Genomic DNA, 13,880 nt, shown 5'->3' on the forward strand with positions numbered 1-13,880 from the left:
TTTGAGAGAAATGCTTACCTGAACTGTGGCAGCTCTATGGTCAGAAAGATTGCAAAGAGTGGTCAATATATCCAACCTGCACTGGGTCCCACTGAGGTTTCCTACTTAACTGTGTGTCTCTGAGCCTCTCCTCTGTGGGCTAGGATAACACCTGTTCCCTGGGTGGGGGGTGTTGTAAAGATTGAGTAAGATGCTGCACCACCCTGTGTCCCGCACACACTAAGTGGTTGGTTCCCAGCAGGTACAGGGTTACCACTAACCTACTGTTTTCTCTCTTCTCTTTCTGGCTCACCTGGAGATTCGAGTTGTGTAGCTTGTTCTTCACCATCTCTACAAACATGCGTCTCTTTAATACAGACAGAATAGGGACAACATTCAGCTTATGGTCATAGTGTCTTTTACATCAGAAAGAAACAGATTTTTCCTCAACTTTATTATTTTTGTCTTTTTTGAGACAGGGTCTCCTTGTAGCCCCAGCTGTCCTGGAACTCACTATGTAGACCAGGCTGGCCTTGAATTCACAGAGATCTGCCTGCCTCTGACTCCTGAGTGCTGGGATCTTTTTTTTAATATTTCACACCTGGCTTTATTTTGTTTTTAATTCTTTAAAAAATTTAATGTGTATGAGTGTATTGCCTGCATGTATGTGAGTACATCCATGTTGTACAATGCCTGCAGAGGTCAGAAGAGGGTGTCAGATCCCCTAGAACTGGAGTTCCGGACAGATGTTAGCTCACAGTCTTTAAAAAGGACATAAAGCGGCTGGATGTGGGGCCTTTCTCGACTTTTAAGATGATGCTTACTTGGAATGTTGGGCCCCTCTTTGGGGTGGGGGGGGGTAGGGAGTGACATGTAGGACTGCAGAATGAAGTACTGCTTTGCAGAGGGAGGTCTGCTTTGTGGAGGGAGGTCTCCTGTTTAACTTCTTAGGGATCTCTGATTCTAGTTAGAGGAAGCCTGGTCAGCAGAGCTCCACTCCCATAGAACACAGACTCTTAGGACAAATCTGCTTCTGCTGTTGACAGGGTCTTCCAGTGCAGGGGGCAGAGGATGCAAGTGTCCGTATAATGCGGTGTGAGGAAGCCACAGTGGCTGATCTCCCTGTCAAGGACTGCAGGGGCCTGTTGGGAAGCTACCAGTACTCCAGTCTGGAGCATGCTGTCCTCCTGAGTTTAATTTGGAGCTGTTAGCCTGGTGCTCTGCAGTCCCGCCACCTTGGGGCCAGTACCCAGAAGAGTCTTTGGAGGTATAGAGGATACAGTGTGAGTGTGGAAACTGGGGCCTTCTGGCCCAGATGGCAAGGGCTGAACCTGCAGGGCCACCGGGCAGAGGAAGTTCTCAGAGAGGCCCATGCATCCATGAGTCAATGCCTCCAGCAGCCCTGGAGGTAAGAAAAGGGGGCAAAGTGGGGTCAGCCACAAACCAGACACCTGGGTCTTTCCTTTGGGGCCCAGAGATGGTGGCTTGTGGCTTGTGGGCTTTGTGTTCTTATCTTCCATTGTAAGAGAAGCTGGAAATCCAGGGTATTGCGATGTGAGTTAAAAAACACCATCACACACACACACACACACACACACACACACACACACACACACACAAAGAACAAAACAACAAAAACCACCACTACCCAAACCCCAAACCAAAATACATCTGTGGGCAGCTGTTTGCTCAGCTGCTCCTGAGCCTCCCGCTTTGGCTGGAGCTCAGTCACTACTTATTGATGGGCTGCCAGAGAAAACGCATGCTGCCCAGTTCCATCCAAACTTCAGAACGGAAATATATTTCTGTGTAAATATATCTCCATACAATATTTGGAATATACTTAAACTAAATTACTATTTGTCTGAAATTCAAAGGTTGTAGAAACCCTTAGTGGTAGAGTGTTTAGCATGCAAGGGGCCCTGGGCTCCATTCCCAGCACTGAAAGAAAAACAAAAAAACCCCATAAAATCCAGATGAAATGGGGTATCCTATTTTACCTTTTCCCCCTAATTTGGCAACCCCGTTGGGATTTCCCAAAACTCATGGAGGAAACAAGTGGAGCTGTCTTTTGGGACAGGGAGCGTGCCTGCTCCTTAGTCTAGCTGACAGTTGCCCTCTGGGTATTTTCAACTTAGAAGGCCTTGGGCTTGCAGCTGTTCAATATTTATCACGCTGGGATGGGAGAGACAGTTCAGCACTTCAGTGCCAGCTGCTCTAGATGATCTGCATTCAGTTCCCAGCACCCACACTGGGCAGCTCACAATCGCCTTGACTCCAGCTCCAGAGGATCTGATGCCCTCGTCTGGCCTCTGCTAGCAACTGCACTCATGAACACACACACACACACACACACACATACACACACACACACACACACAGATAAAAAGATATCACAAACCTAGTTTAGAGACTAGGCTCTGACAATAGTCACCATCCAAAGTCCTACAAAGCAGGGATTTTAAGCCTTCTGTTTTTTTTTCTTTTCTTTTCTTTTTTTAAAAAAAGTATTGGGGAAGGAGCTCAAGGCCTTTTGCATGCTAGGCAAACACTGTATCCCTGACCTGCTGACCCACCCTCATTTGTGCCCGCTTCTTTTCTTCCCCTCCTCCCACCCCCCTGCAGAAGAACTCTTAAGTGAAACCCCATAAGGATATTGGCATATAAAACATCAGAGGGAGAGCTACTCTGGTAAGGTAGGGCTGTGGGCATCAAGGGTCACCCCCTTCCACACGACACAAGGGCTCCGAGGAACTTGAGTTTGCTCACTGCTCCTAAATCCTCTCCTGTCTAATTGGCAGTCGGCTGGGCACTGAAGGGCAGAGCCTGTCACCTCAGACCTGTTCTCATGAACCTTGACCAGATTCACGGGATGCAAGGTCATCAAGTGTGTGCTGGGGTGACTCAGTGAATGCTCTGTGTTGCTTTTGCACCAAGATTCCTGGGATTCTCTACTCTTCTCTTTCAATCTTTTCTCATGATTTTGTCTCCAAGTCTCCAAGCTATTTAGTGCCAAAGATGTTTTTCTATCAGCGCTAAGTGCACTCAGATGTCCCCCACCTGGACGCACAGGTTGGACATTTGCCTGTCAATTAGGTTTTGTCTAAATTGCCAATGGGTAGTGGGCAAGGGCAGTGGGCAGGGTTGAGAGGGAGGACTGGGGTTGGAGTGCTGGTGCCCTGGGCCGTGTGTGCACCTGTTGGTTCATTGCTGGGCTCTCACCCTGGCCAGGACTGACCACCTGGGGTGCTTGCCTGATCACACCTCTCCGTACCTGCCTCTCGTTCTCTTTGAAGGAGCAGCTGCAAGAAGCTGATTCTTTTACGTTTTTCTGTTCATGATCTGCTACTTGCTCCTGAGTGAAAACACCAGGTGTGGGAGAGAGCATTTAGTCTGACCTCACCTGCTCCAAACTGGGGCATACCTCTGAGGACTGCTGGGGTTCAACACCTACCACTTCCACAGGCGGTGCATTGGTGGGTACAGCCTTTTTCCTTTAGCATTTAAATTATTTATTTTTTGAGACAGGGTCTCCCTGTAGCCTCAGCTGGCCTGGAACTCACTATGTAGATGTAGACCAGGCTGGCCTCAATCTCACAGAGATGCACCTGCCTCTGCCTCCCCAGTGCTGGGATTAAAGGCGTGTGCCACCACACCTGGCCTTTGATCCATACTCTGCACTGCCCTACCCATTTTATTTTATTTCATCCCTTCATTCTTGTGGCTCCCATTCCATTCCTACCTGATACAGTGTCTACTGATGTCTTTAAAAAATTTGGGGGGCTGAAGAGATGGCTTGGTGGTTAAGAGTGCTGGATGCTCTTGCAGAGGACCAGGTTCAGTTCCCAGTACCCATATGATGGCTAACAACCATCTGTAACTCCAGTTCCAGGGGATCTGACGCCCTCTTATAGCCTCTGTGGGCATTGCACGACAAGAGCGCATTTATATACACAAAGGCAAAACACTCATACACATAAATAAATAAAACACTTAAATTACATTTATTAAATCTATGTTTACCTATTCATCCACCCATCCATCCATCCTGTGTGTGGGGAGTGCTGGGAAGGAAATCCACATCTTGAGCATCCTTGGCAAGTGCTCTGTCTCTGAGCTGCATCCCAGTCCTTGGTTGTGATTTTGTTGTAATTGTATTTATTTTTTGCAGGAGGAGGAGATGCCATGATGAACATATGGAGGTCAGAGAACAACTTGGAGTCAGTTTTCCCCTTCCCACCATGTGTATACTGAGGCTCAAACTCAGGTCATCAGGTTTGTTGGCAATACCTTTACTCTATGATCTAATCTCTCTGTGGCCCTCTAATGATTTCTACTCCTTGGCCACAGGATCTAGAGAATACTCGGGCCCAAGGAAATCTTGGACAGCAGTGAATGAAAAACAATAGGATGACGGTGGTGAAGCAAGGGCATCGTCAAATGGTCCCGTTTGCCCAGCACTTTGCAGCCACGCTCTGGTTGAACATTGCGAGTTAAGCCTCATTTTAATTCTCATCTCAAAGTTGAGGGATCTGAGGCAATGAAACAAGGAGGGTTGGGGGCTCCAGTGCTGCTGAGATCACCTGGGAAAGCAGTGGCCAAGCCCCTGGGCTGGGATTTGACAGGTCTGAAAGAGAGCAGAGCCATGGCCACTGAGTTCAACTGTTCTCATACTTCCCACTCTGATGAAGCCAGGGAAAGGGCTTGCTCACTTCTCAGAGGGCAGCTCCCAGGCGTCCAGAGGCTTTCTATTGAAATTCCCATCGGAGCCATTCATGGAAAGTATCGGCTCTTTCTTGGCCACAGCCTCAGCTGCATTCACCAGCTAGAAAAGAAAGCTTTACAAAGGCGCTGCCAGCTGTAGGGGGAGCAGGAAAAAGCCTTGAGGTTTGCTGGACTTGGCAGCTGGAGGCAGTGCTCTGTCAGAAGCCCATGCTTGGCCCCCACGGTCCAGAGTTGCCTTCCTCTCCCTATAGTAACCAAGTTTGCTGTGGGCTGGACACTGCCTGAGTTCCCTTCCCCACTGTCCTGCAAAGTGGACCCTGCTGCTACTGCTGTTGTTGAGAAACTGGGGGCATGGTGGCAGAGTCACTCGGGGCAGAGGTGGGCATGCACTCTGTTTGAACTCAAAACTGACTTCTTAGTTTTAAAAAAATTTATCATTTATTTATTTATTTAGGGTTTTTTTTTTTTGTTTTTTTTTTTGAGACAGTGTCTCCCTGTAGCCCCAGCTGTCCTGGAACTCACTATGTAGACCAGGCTGGCCTCGAACTCACAGAGATCTGCCTGCCTCTGCCTCCTGAGTGCTGGGATTAAAGGCATATTCCACCATGCCTGGGTTATTTATTTTTTATTTTATGTGTATGAGCGTATTGCCTGCAATGCCAATGGAGGTCAGAAGAGGGCGTCGGATCCCCTGGAACTGGAGTTATGGACTGTTGCTAGCTGCCATGTGGGTGCTGGGAATCGAACCCAGGTCATCTGCAAGAGCAGTCAGTGCTCTTAACTGCTGAGCCATCTCTCCAGTCCCTTGATTTCTTAGTTTTGAGAGAGACACTTGCCTTATCTGGGGTTGTGGAAAGTTGGCTGGACTAAGTACAGCCCAAGACACTGTCACTGTCCTATAATTCCATGCACAGAGCTCCAAGGCACCCTGGGTTCAGGAGGTCATGACCAGGAGGCTCTCTGAGTCCAGTACTGAGTCTTTCTTTCTTAGCATTAAAAAAATTATTTATTTTTATGTTATGTATATGAGTGTATTGCTTGCCTGTAGGTAAGTGCACCATGTGTGTGCAGTGCCTGTGGAGGCCAGAAGAGGGCGTTGGACCTCCTGAAACGAGCTATGGATGGTTGTTAGCTGCCACGTGGGTGCTGGGAACCGAACCCATGTCCTCTGGAAGAGCAGCCAGTGCTCTTAATCACTGAGCCATCTCTCCACCCCCTTTCTTAGCATTTTATAATAGGTCTCATTGTACAATCAAAGGTATTAGTATAGAGCAAGTTAAGCCATTCCCAGAAAGACAAATAGTGTGTTTTCTCCCATTTGTGTTTTCTAGATTTTCTATTGACATATCATAAAATCATGGATGTGTATATATGGCATGGACATAGAAGCAAAATTATCTAGGGGACAAAGAGGGGTGAGAGAAAGGAGAGTGGGGGCTTGGGGACATGCTTATCTACAATATATACTTGCACAAAAATGTCCTTACATAACCCAGTGCCATATGCGATTACAGTTCATCAATGAAATTTAAAGAAATGAAAAAAATTAGTATGGAGGCATGACTTTGATTCTAGAAACATCTAGAACATCTAGAAAGCTGTTCAGACATTAAAACTACATTGTATGCATGTCTGTCTGTCTGTGGTGGGGGAGCATGATTCTGAAGCTCCAGGTGAGAAGTTTCCTTCCCCAGGGTCTCAACCAGTCCATTTTTTAAAGAAGTTAAGGCTCCTTGAGAAAATATTAAATCTAAAGCTTAAAAAAAAAATCCATTTTCTTTTAACTTCCTTTTTTTTTTGGTCTTTTTGAGACAGGGTTTCCCTGTAGCTCCATCTGGTCTGGAACTCACTATGTAGACCAGGCTGGTCTTGAACTCTGCCTCCTGAGCCTGGAATTAAAGGCCGAGCACCACTATGCCCAGCCTTAACTTCCTTTTTTTTTTTTTTTTGTCTTTTTGAGACAGCATCGCCCTGTAGTCACAGCTGACCTGGATTTACTACGGAGACCAGGCTGGCCTCAAACTCACAGAGATCCACCTGCCTCTGCCTTCTGAGTGCTGGGATTAAAGGCGTGCACCACCACTTGAGACTTTAACTCTCATTTTTTTTTGGGGGGGGGGTCTTTTTGAGACAGAGGCTCCCTGTAGCCCCAGCTGTTCTGGAACTCGCTATATAGACCAGGCTGGCCTTGAACTGTCAGAGATCCGCCTGCCTCTGCCTCCCTAATGCTGGGATTAAAGGCGTGCGCCACCAAGCCTGGCTTCAACTTCCATTTTTTAAAAATAAAAATACACTCCTCACAAGACAGAGGAGTACAGGTTTCCTTTGGAATCCAGCACAACCTTAGGCTTTCTTTCCCCTAAAACACAGGAGTTTCTGAACGTGGTAGTTACAAGCCTAGATCAAACCAGAGCCCTGGAATCCTCCCAGAGCAGTGGGGTTGTGGGGGAGGAGGAGACTAGTACCAGGGTGCATAAGTCACAGGGCTGGGAGGAGGAGTGCTGGCTGGAAGTCCCCTGTCTGTTGCTGGGCAGCCTGGCATTGTGACCTTCTGTCAGCCTCAGTTTCTCCTCTGGGCCTGTGGGTCCTGGCTGTGGAATGTGACAGGTGTAGGACAGAGCAGGTGCACCTAGCCAGTAGGCACGTGTGAGCCAGAGTGTGTCCGTCGGGACGTGTGGATACATTGCTGCTTGGCCCAATTCCCTTCACTGAGAAACCCGTGGATTTGCAAGTCCCCAGCTCTCCCTCTTCTGGGACCCATGCTGCAGTTTGAACCGGACCATTTCAGATCTTCCTTGCAGAGGAAAGTCTGGGGCCAACAGGCTGGATGGCTCTGCACTGTGTACTGATGAGGCAGCTCATGAATAATGCATGTGGCCCTGATTATGCAAATCCTCGGGTTTCTTATATTTTCTGCCAGCACGCTACAATGGGCTGCTGGGGGCCCTCCAGGATCCTATTCTGTGTGTCTGTATTTGGGGATCTGGGCTTCCCAAGGGGGCACCTTGGGAAGAAGTAGATGTCCTGGTGGTTATATCAGATAACAAGTCCAACCTCCCGGCACTGCCCCAGCTGGCTTGGCATGGCTCAGTGCAGAAGGCCCCTATTTTCTGCCAGAGGCAACCCATGACACACCTGAGGCTTGTGATGTTTAATTCAGAGCGGCGAGTGTGAGCTGCCACGTCTAGGGGGCTGCCACCGAGTAGACAGCTGCTTTCCCTGCTGGACAGTGTTTCCAGAATGGGGAGTAGTGCCCTTCTCTGAAGGCCTGGCCTCCTCAGAGTTCAGGCACACCGCACACGCACACACAGAGTCACATCCATGTTGATGTACTCACAGGAGTCATACCTATGCAAACACATATGGACACACATGCTGTTACAGTCATCTATATGCAAATATACAAATGTACATGCACACGTGCAAGCATGCATATTTCAATACTCAGGCACACAGTCAAATACATGCAAATACTCATCTACAAATACATGCATACATGTACATGCATGCAAGGACACATGTATACACACAGCTTCAAAGTTAAAAAAAGCTAACAATTACAAGGAAACCCTGGGGGCCAGCCCAGCATATAGGACAGGAATCAGGGTTGGAGGGGTCTGGGGTCATGGTACAGACCTACTTACCAGCTACTGTGTAAACCTGGGCAAACCTTTCAACCTTCTGTTCCCTGCCTCTCTTTTCTTAAAGACATGGTCTCATTTAGCCCAGGCTGGCCTCAATCTTGGCTCTGTAGTTGACCTTGAACTCCTGATCCTCCTGTCTCTACCTTCTAAGTGCTGGGATCACAGGCATACATCAACACACTCAGTTTATGTGGTGCTGGGAATTCAACCTAGGGGGTTCTGCATGTTAGACAGTCTACCAACTGAGTTACATCTCCAGCCCCAGGTTTCTCAACCCTTTGAGGGTCCAGATCGTGGTCCCCACAGGACAGGACTCTTAGTGGCATTAATAAATGATCACACCTGCAAAGCACAGACTAAGCCCTGGGCCCAGAGACAGAGTTAGTAGTTAATTTCCATGTCAGTTGATCCTAGTGTGAGATCTGTTCTTAGCAAGAATTGAGGGGGCTGCCAAGATGGCTTACCGCCAGGTCTGACAGCATGAGTTTGATCCCTAGGACCCACATGGTGGAAGGACAGAACTGACTCCTGAAAGTTGTCCTCTGACCTCCATATATACGCCGTTTTATCCCCCCCCCACATATACATATGGGCGATAAACTAAATAGACTCATTAAAGCTCTTCTGCAGCCTTCCTCCAATGCATTCAGGATCTGTGGATCCTCCTGGGACACAGGAGGTATTGTTTCTAAGGAGCTGAGGGGCTCACCTTCTGCTGCCTGAAGGCCCTGTTGAGTCTCTTTTCCTGGTACAGCTGCTGCTCTGTGCGTTCCAGGGCCTCCTTCAGCAACGCCTTCTCCTCAGCCGCTTTGTAGACATCGTCCTCCAGCTTTGCCACCTGCGTCTGGTACGTCTGAACAGAAACTTTGCTCTGCCTGGGTACACGGAGAGACAGAGTCCCTTTTCCCCTCATTGCCCCCATTCATCACCAAAGTCCCAGCCAATGCCCTCTCTAGATCCTACTACATGGGGCTGATTTAGGAGACAATGACAAAGATTCAGGAAGTAGAGGGCAGAACATGCAGCTCATCAACTGGACACATACAGTGTCGGGCGTCCCAGGATGTGTTACCAGCCTCTCCCAATGTCCCAGGGTGTGGATAGGGCCCGCAACTCTTAGGGAAACGTTGGAACATTCAAAGACATGCAAATGCTGAATCATAACTCATGGTTCGTGTGTGTGTGTGTGTGTGTGTGTGTGTGTGTGCAGGCATGAATATTGTGAAAGTCAGAGGACAACCTTGGGAAAAGCAGCCCGCTCCTTCCCTTTTCACTTTGTTTGAGAGGATCTTTGTTGTTTTCCTGCATCACATGTCAGGCAGGCTGGCCTCTGAGGTTCTGAAAATTCTTTCTCTGCCTCCCATCCCCCCACAGGAGCACCATGATTACAGATATTCCCACTCCCTTGTCCAGCTTATATGTGGGTTCTGGGAATTTGAACTCAGATCCTTATGCTTGTGGGGCAAGTGCTTTTATTCAGTGAACCATCTCCAGCATCTCCCTCCCTGACCTTTTTGAGACAAAGGTCCCCTGTCACTCAGGCTGGTCTCTCAATTGTTATGTAGTGGAGGATGGCCTTGAACTCCTGATCCTCCTGCTTCTACCTCCTGAGTGTTGGAATTGTAGACATGAACCACCATGTCTAGTTGTATGCCGTGCTGGGGATGGAACTCCAGGGCTTTGTATACTAGGCAAGCACTCTAACAACTGAGCCACATCGTCAGCTCACAAATCAAGGTTCTTAACAGGTGCAGCCAGCACATTGAGAGCAGACAGGAAGGAGAGGCATGGTGCTCCAACTGCTGCTGTGTCACAGACAGCCTCATCCCTTCTGGCCTCCTCCCCATGGGATGTTTTCGATATTCTGTATCTTGGCCTCTTGCCTCCCGTCCCAGCCCAGCTGTGTGCTGTCATCCATGCTCAGCCAGGGTACGTGTGCAGTACCTGAGCTGCTCCAGGTCTCGCTCATATCCCCTTAGGAGCTCCTCCTTCCTCTGCAGCCGGGTCTTGAGCTGGGTGATCTTATCAAACACCAGATCCAGGTCCTTCTGTCGGAGATGGTTGACCTTCTCACGCTCCTTGGGGGAGAGGTGCTTCATGGACACGTGGCCTGACATGTCCTTGATGTTCATCAGGCTCCCGAGAGTCTTGCTCATGTCCATGTACTACAAGCAGAGTGGTCCAGGTAAGAGGCAGTGCCTGAGGGTGCGTGTGGCCATAGGAAGCCAACTCTGATTCTAGCTCATTCTTTGCAACCTCAGCAGCAAGCAAGGATGTTGGTTGTGGCTGCTGTTAGGTCTTTTATCCCCCCACATCCATGTATAACACATCTTGTTCAGAACTGGGGGGGAAAATGACAACAGAAATTAACACTCCTCTGACTACTGAGCTTTCAAGGAATTCAGCTGTGTGCTGATTTCTGACCCATGCTGGGTAGTAACTGGGTCTTGCAGAGCTATTAGAACGACTCAAAAGGCCTTGGAGGCTGATGCTTAGTAAACAATCCTGTGGTTAACAGTAAAAATGTTTTGGGGGTGACTGGGTGCTGGGAGGGGCCAGGAGGGGCCAGGGATGGGCAAGGAAGGGGTCAGGAAGGGACCAGGGAGGGACCCAGGTAGGGGCCAGGAGCGGAAAGGGACAAGGAGGGGACAGAGAGAGGCCAGAGAGAGGTCAGGGAGGGCCAGGGAGGGGACAGAGAGGGGCCAGGGAGGGGACAGGGAGGGGACAGAGAGGGGACAGGGAGGGGACAGGGAAGGACAGAGAGGGGACAGGGAAGGGACAGAGAGGGGACAGGAAGGGGATACTGTATGCACACACCAGCTTCTCACTGAGCTCTAAGGCCTCCGCAGCATCTGTTTTTGTTGACTTTTCAATGGCGGCACTGGAGCCAGAGTTGAAAAGGCCGTTCTGAGTCTGAAATAAAAAAGATACAACCGGGCATGGTGGTGCATGCCTTTAATCCCAGCACTCGGGAGGCAGAGGCAGGTGGATCTCTGTGAGTTCAAGGCCAGCCTGATCTATATAGTGAGTTCCAGGACAGCTGGGGCTACTGGGAGACCCTGTCTCAAAAAAGACCAAAAAAAACCAAAAAAACAACCCCTCCCAAAAAGATATAAACTCTCTGCGTTCTGCTGTTTATGTCTACCACTGGAAGCTGAGCCCCTTACGATTACGGAAGAGGAGCTCCAGAGGCTTCCCATCTCTGTTGCTGACCATCTAGGCCTATCCGTGGCCAGATGCTTCACTGGAACTGTGTTCCCGCCCTTCAGAAAGTGATTTTGCAGAATTATAAATTTTACATTGGGTGGCTCTGCCTCTGATGCATGACTGTCTTCCTTCTAGAACAGTGGCTCTTAGTGGGGCTGATTTTACCTCCTTTCATGGGGTTGTTTAGTGAAGTCTGGGGACATCTGAGGAGGGAAAATGCATCTGGTGGGAAGAGGATGAGGATGCCACTGAACACCTAACCACACACAGGACAGTTCCCGGTCAAACAGATGGGAATCATCTGGCCCCAAATACTTTGTGTGTATGACAGAGGATGATAAAGTATGTGTGTGCACATCCATGTGTACATGGAGAGGCCAGATGGCAACCTCAAGTGCCAATCATCAGAAGCTATCCACCTTGGTTTTTGTTTTCAAACTTTTTTATTTTTATTATTTTATGTGTATGAGTGTATTGCTTGCATGTAAGTGCCCCCGTGTCGTGCAATGCCCACAGAGGCCAGAGAGGGTGCAGGATTCCTGGAATTGGAGTTACACATGGTTGTTAGCCTCCATGTGGGTGCTGGGACTTGAACCCAGGTCTTTTGCAAGAGCAATCAGTGCTCTTAACTGCTGAGCCAGCTGTCCAGCCCCTAAAATTTTTTTTCAGTGTGCATTTTGGGAATTGGACTCAGGTAATTGTGCTTGTGTAGCAAGTACTTTCCCAACTGAGCTGTCTCCCCAGCCACTGGTCTCAAATATTAACTGTGCTGAGGCTGAGAAATCCTGGCTGACATGACATACTCCACAGGGACAGGGACCATGTTGTATTCTGTGCATACCCCATTCCTGTGCCTAGCATGGCACTGGACACACGGGGGCACAAGATGGGCCTGAGGAATGAATGAGTGAAGGCTACATGGATAGTGAGCCCGCTCCTTTTGTCAGGGAGACCTCATTTTTACACAGCAGAAATGAGTCCTTCAGAGGTTGTCAAGTCTTCTCTGGGTGGGTAAAGCTCCCATGGACCTTTTCCTGAGATGAAGAAGTCTGGGACTGCTGGCTGTGCACCAGAAGACCCGCATCGGCTTCTCGAAGCACCACCCGGAAGCCTGGGAAAGCAACCAGACCAGGCAGAGGGTGTGGAGAACGACGGATGACCAGCGCAGTAAGTCTCATCAAAACAAGTGGGCTTTAGTCCTCAGCAGAAACATCATGAACATCTTGGTCCTCGGCATCTGTGGGAGACCTGTGACCGCCCCCCCCCAAAAAAAAACCCCAGAAAGTCCTGGGCTGGAGAGATGGCTCGGCAATTAAGAGCACTGGCTGTTCTTGCAGAGGATCTGGGTTCAGTTCCTAGCACCCAAATGTCAGCTGACAACCATCAGTTACTCCAGTTCCAAGGGATCTGATGCCCTCTGCTGGCCTCTGCATGCATGGGATGCATGTGGTACACTTACATACATCTAGGCAAAACATTCATGCATATAAAAATAAAAAATAAAAATAAAAAAATAGAAAGGCCTGACAGTAACTGATAAGTAAGAATGGACAGTTATATACAGAGATGAGAAAAAAGAGGGTCTTTTTTGGGGTGTGTGTATGTGTAGTGTATACATACATGTGTATATAGTACATGCACCCTTGGAGGTGCACAGGAGCCAGAGGAAGATGTTGCATGTACTGCTCTATCACTTTCTGTCTTATTTTCTTGAGACAGGGCCTGTCACTGAATCTGGAGCGAGGCTGACAGCCAGCAAACCCCAGCAGTTCTCTTGTCTCCATCCCCCTACAGTGTTGGGGTAACAGGTGTGCACATGGTGATGGCTTCCTTTTTAGATGGATGCTTTGGATTAGAACTCAGATCTTCATGCTTGGGGAGCAGGCCCTCTTACCCACTGAGTCATCTCCCCAGCCCCCAAAAGAGAATCTTTGAAGATGACAGTAAATTGAGCAGATACACAGTAAAAGATCCTCAAAGGCAACTCAGGCTGTCTTCTGCACCCCTTTCCAGGACTCTCTCTCCTCCTCCCCTAGGAGGAGACTGGGAGAGTGCCAGAGGCAGAGCTGGGGGCAGAGTGTGGGCTGCATTCTTTTTTTTATCACTGTGACCTTGGATAAGACACTTGGCCTTCTGAAGCCTTAATATTTCTCTTATCTGTAAAATGGGGAGAATCCAAGCTGGGGGTGATGGTGCACCCTGTAGTCCCAGCACTTGGGAGGCAGAGGCAGGCGGATCTCTGTGAGTTCAAGGCCAGCCTGGTCTACATAGTGAGTTCCAGGAGTGCTTGGGCTACAGGGAGACCCTGTCTCAAAAAGACCAAAA

The 13,880-nt window shown here is 48.9% G+C and overlaps 1 protein-coding gene across 1 annotated transcript in view; it reads right to left on the reverse strand.

Moving 5' to 3' along the window:
• The window catches only part of Fhad1 (forkhead associated phosphopeptide binding domain 1), a 160,421-nt gene that overhangs the window by 5,940 nt on the left and 140,601 nt on the right, over nucleotides 1–13,880 (reverse strand). Inside the window, exons 27-31 of the mRNA XM_008822681.1 lie at nucleotides 11,166–11,261; nucleotides 10,293–10,513; nucleotides 9,058–9,223; nucleotides 3,254–3,334; nucleotides 293–346 (exon numbers count right to left, since the gene is read on the reverse strand). Of these exons, the coding sequence (XP_008820903.1) occupies nucleotides 293–346; nucleotides 3,254–3,334; nucleotides 9,058–9,223; nucleotides 10,293–10,513; nucleotides 11,166–11,261 (618 nt within the window). The remainder of the gene's footprint in view (nucleotides 1–292; nucleotides 347–3,253; nucleotides 3,335–9,057; nucleotides 9,224–10,292; nucleotides 10,514–11,165; nucleotides 11,262–13,880) is intronic.

Source organism: Nannospalax galili, unplaced genomic scaffold, assembly GCF_000622305.1.
Source record: "Nannospalax galili isolate Female #2095 unplaced genomic scaffold, S.galili_v1.0 scaffold548, whole genome shotgun sequence".
Classification (NCBI taxonomy): Eukaryota; Metazoa; Chordata; class Mammalia; order Rodentia; family Spalacidae; genus Nannospalax; species Nannospalax galili.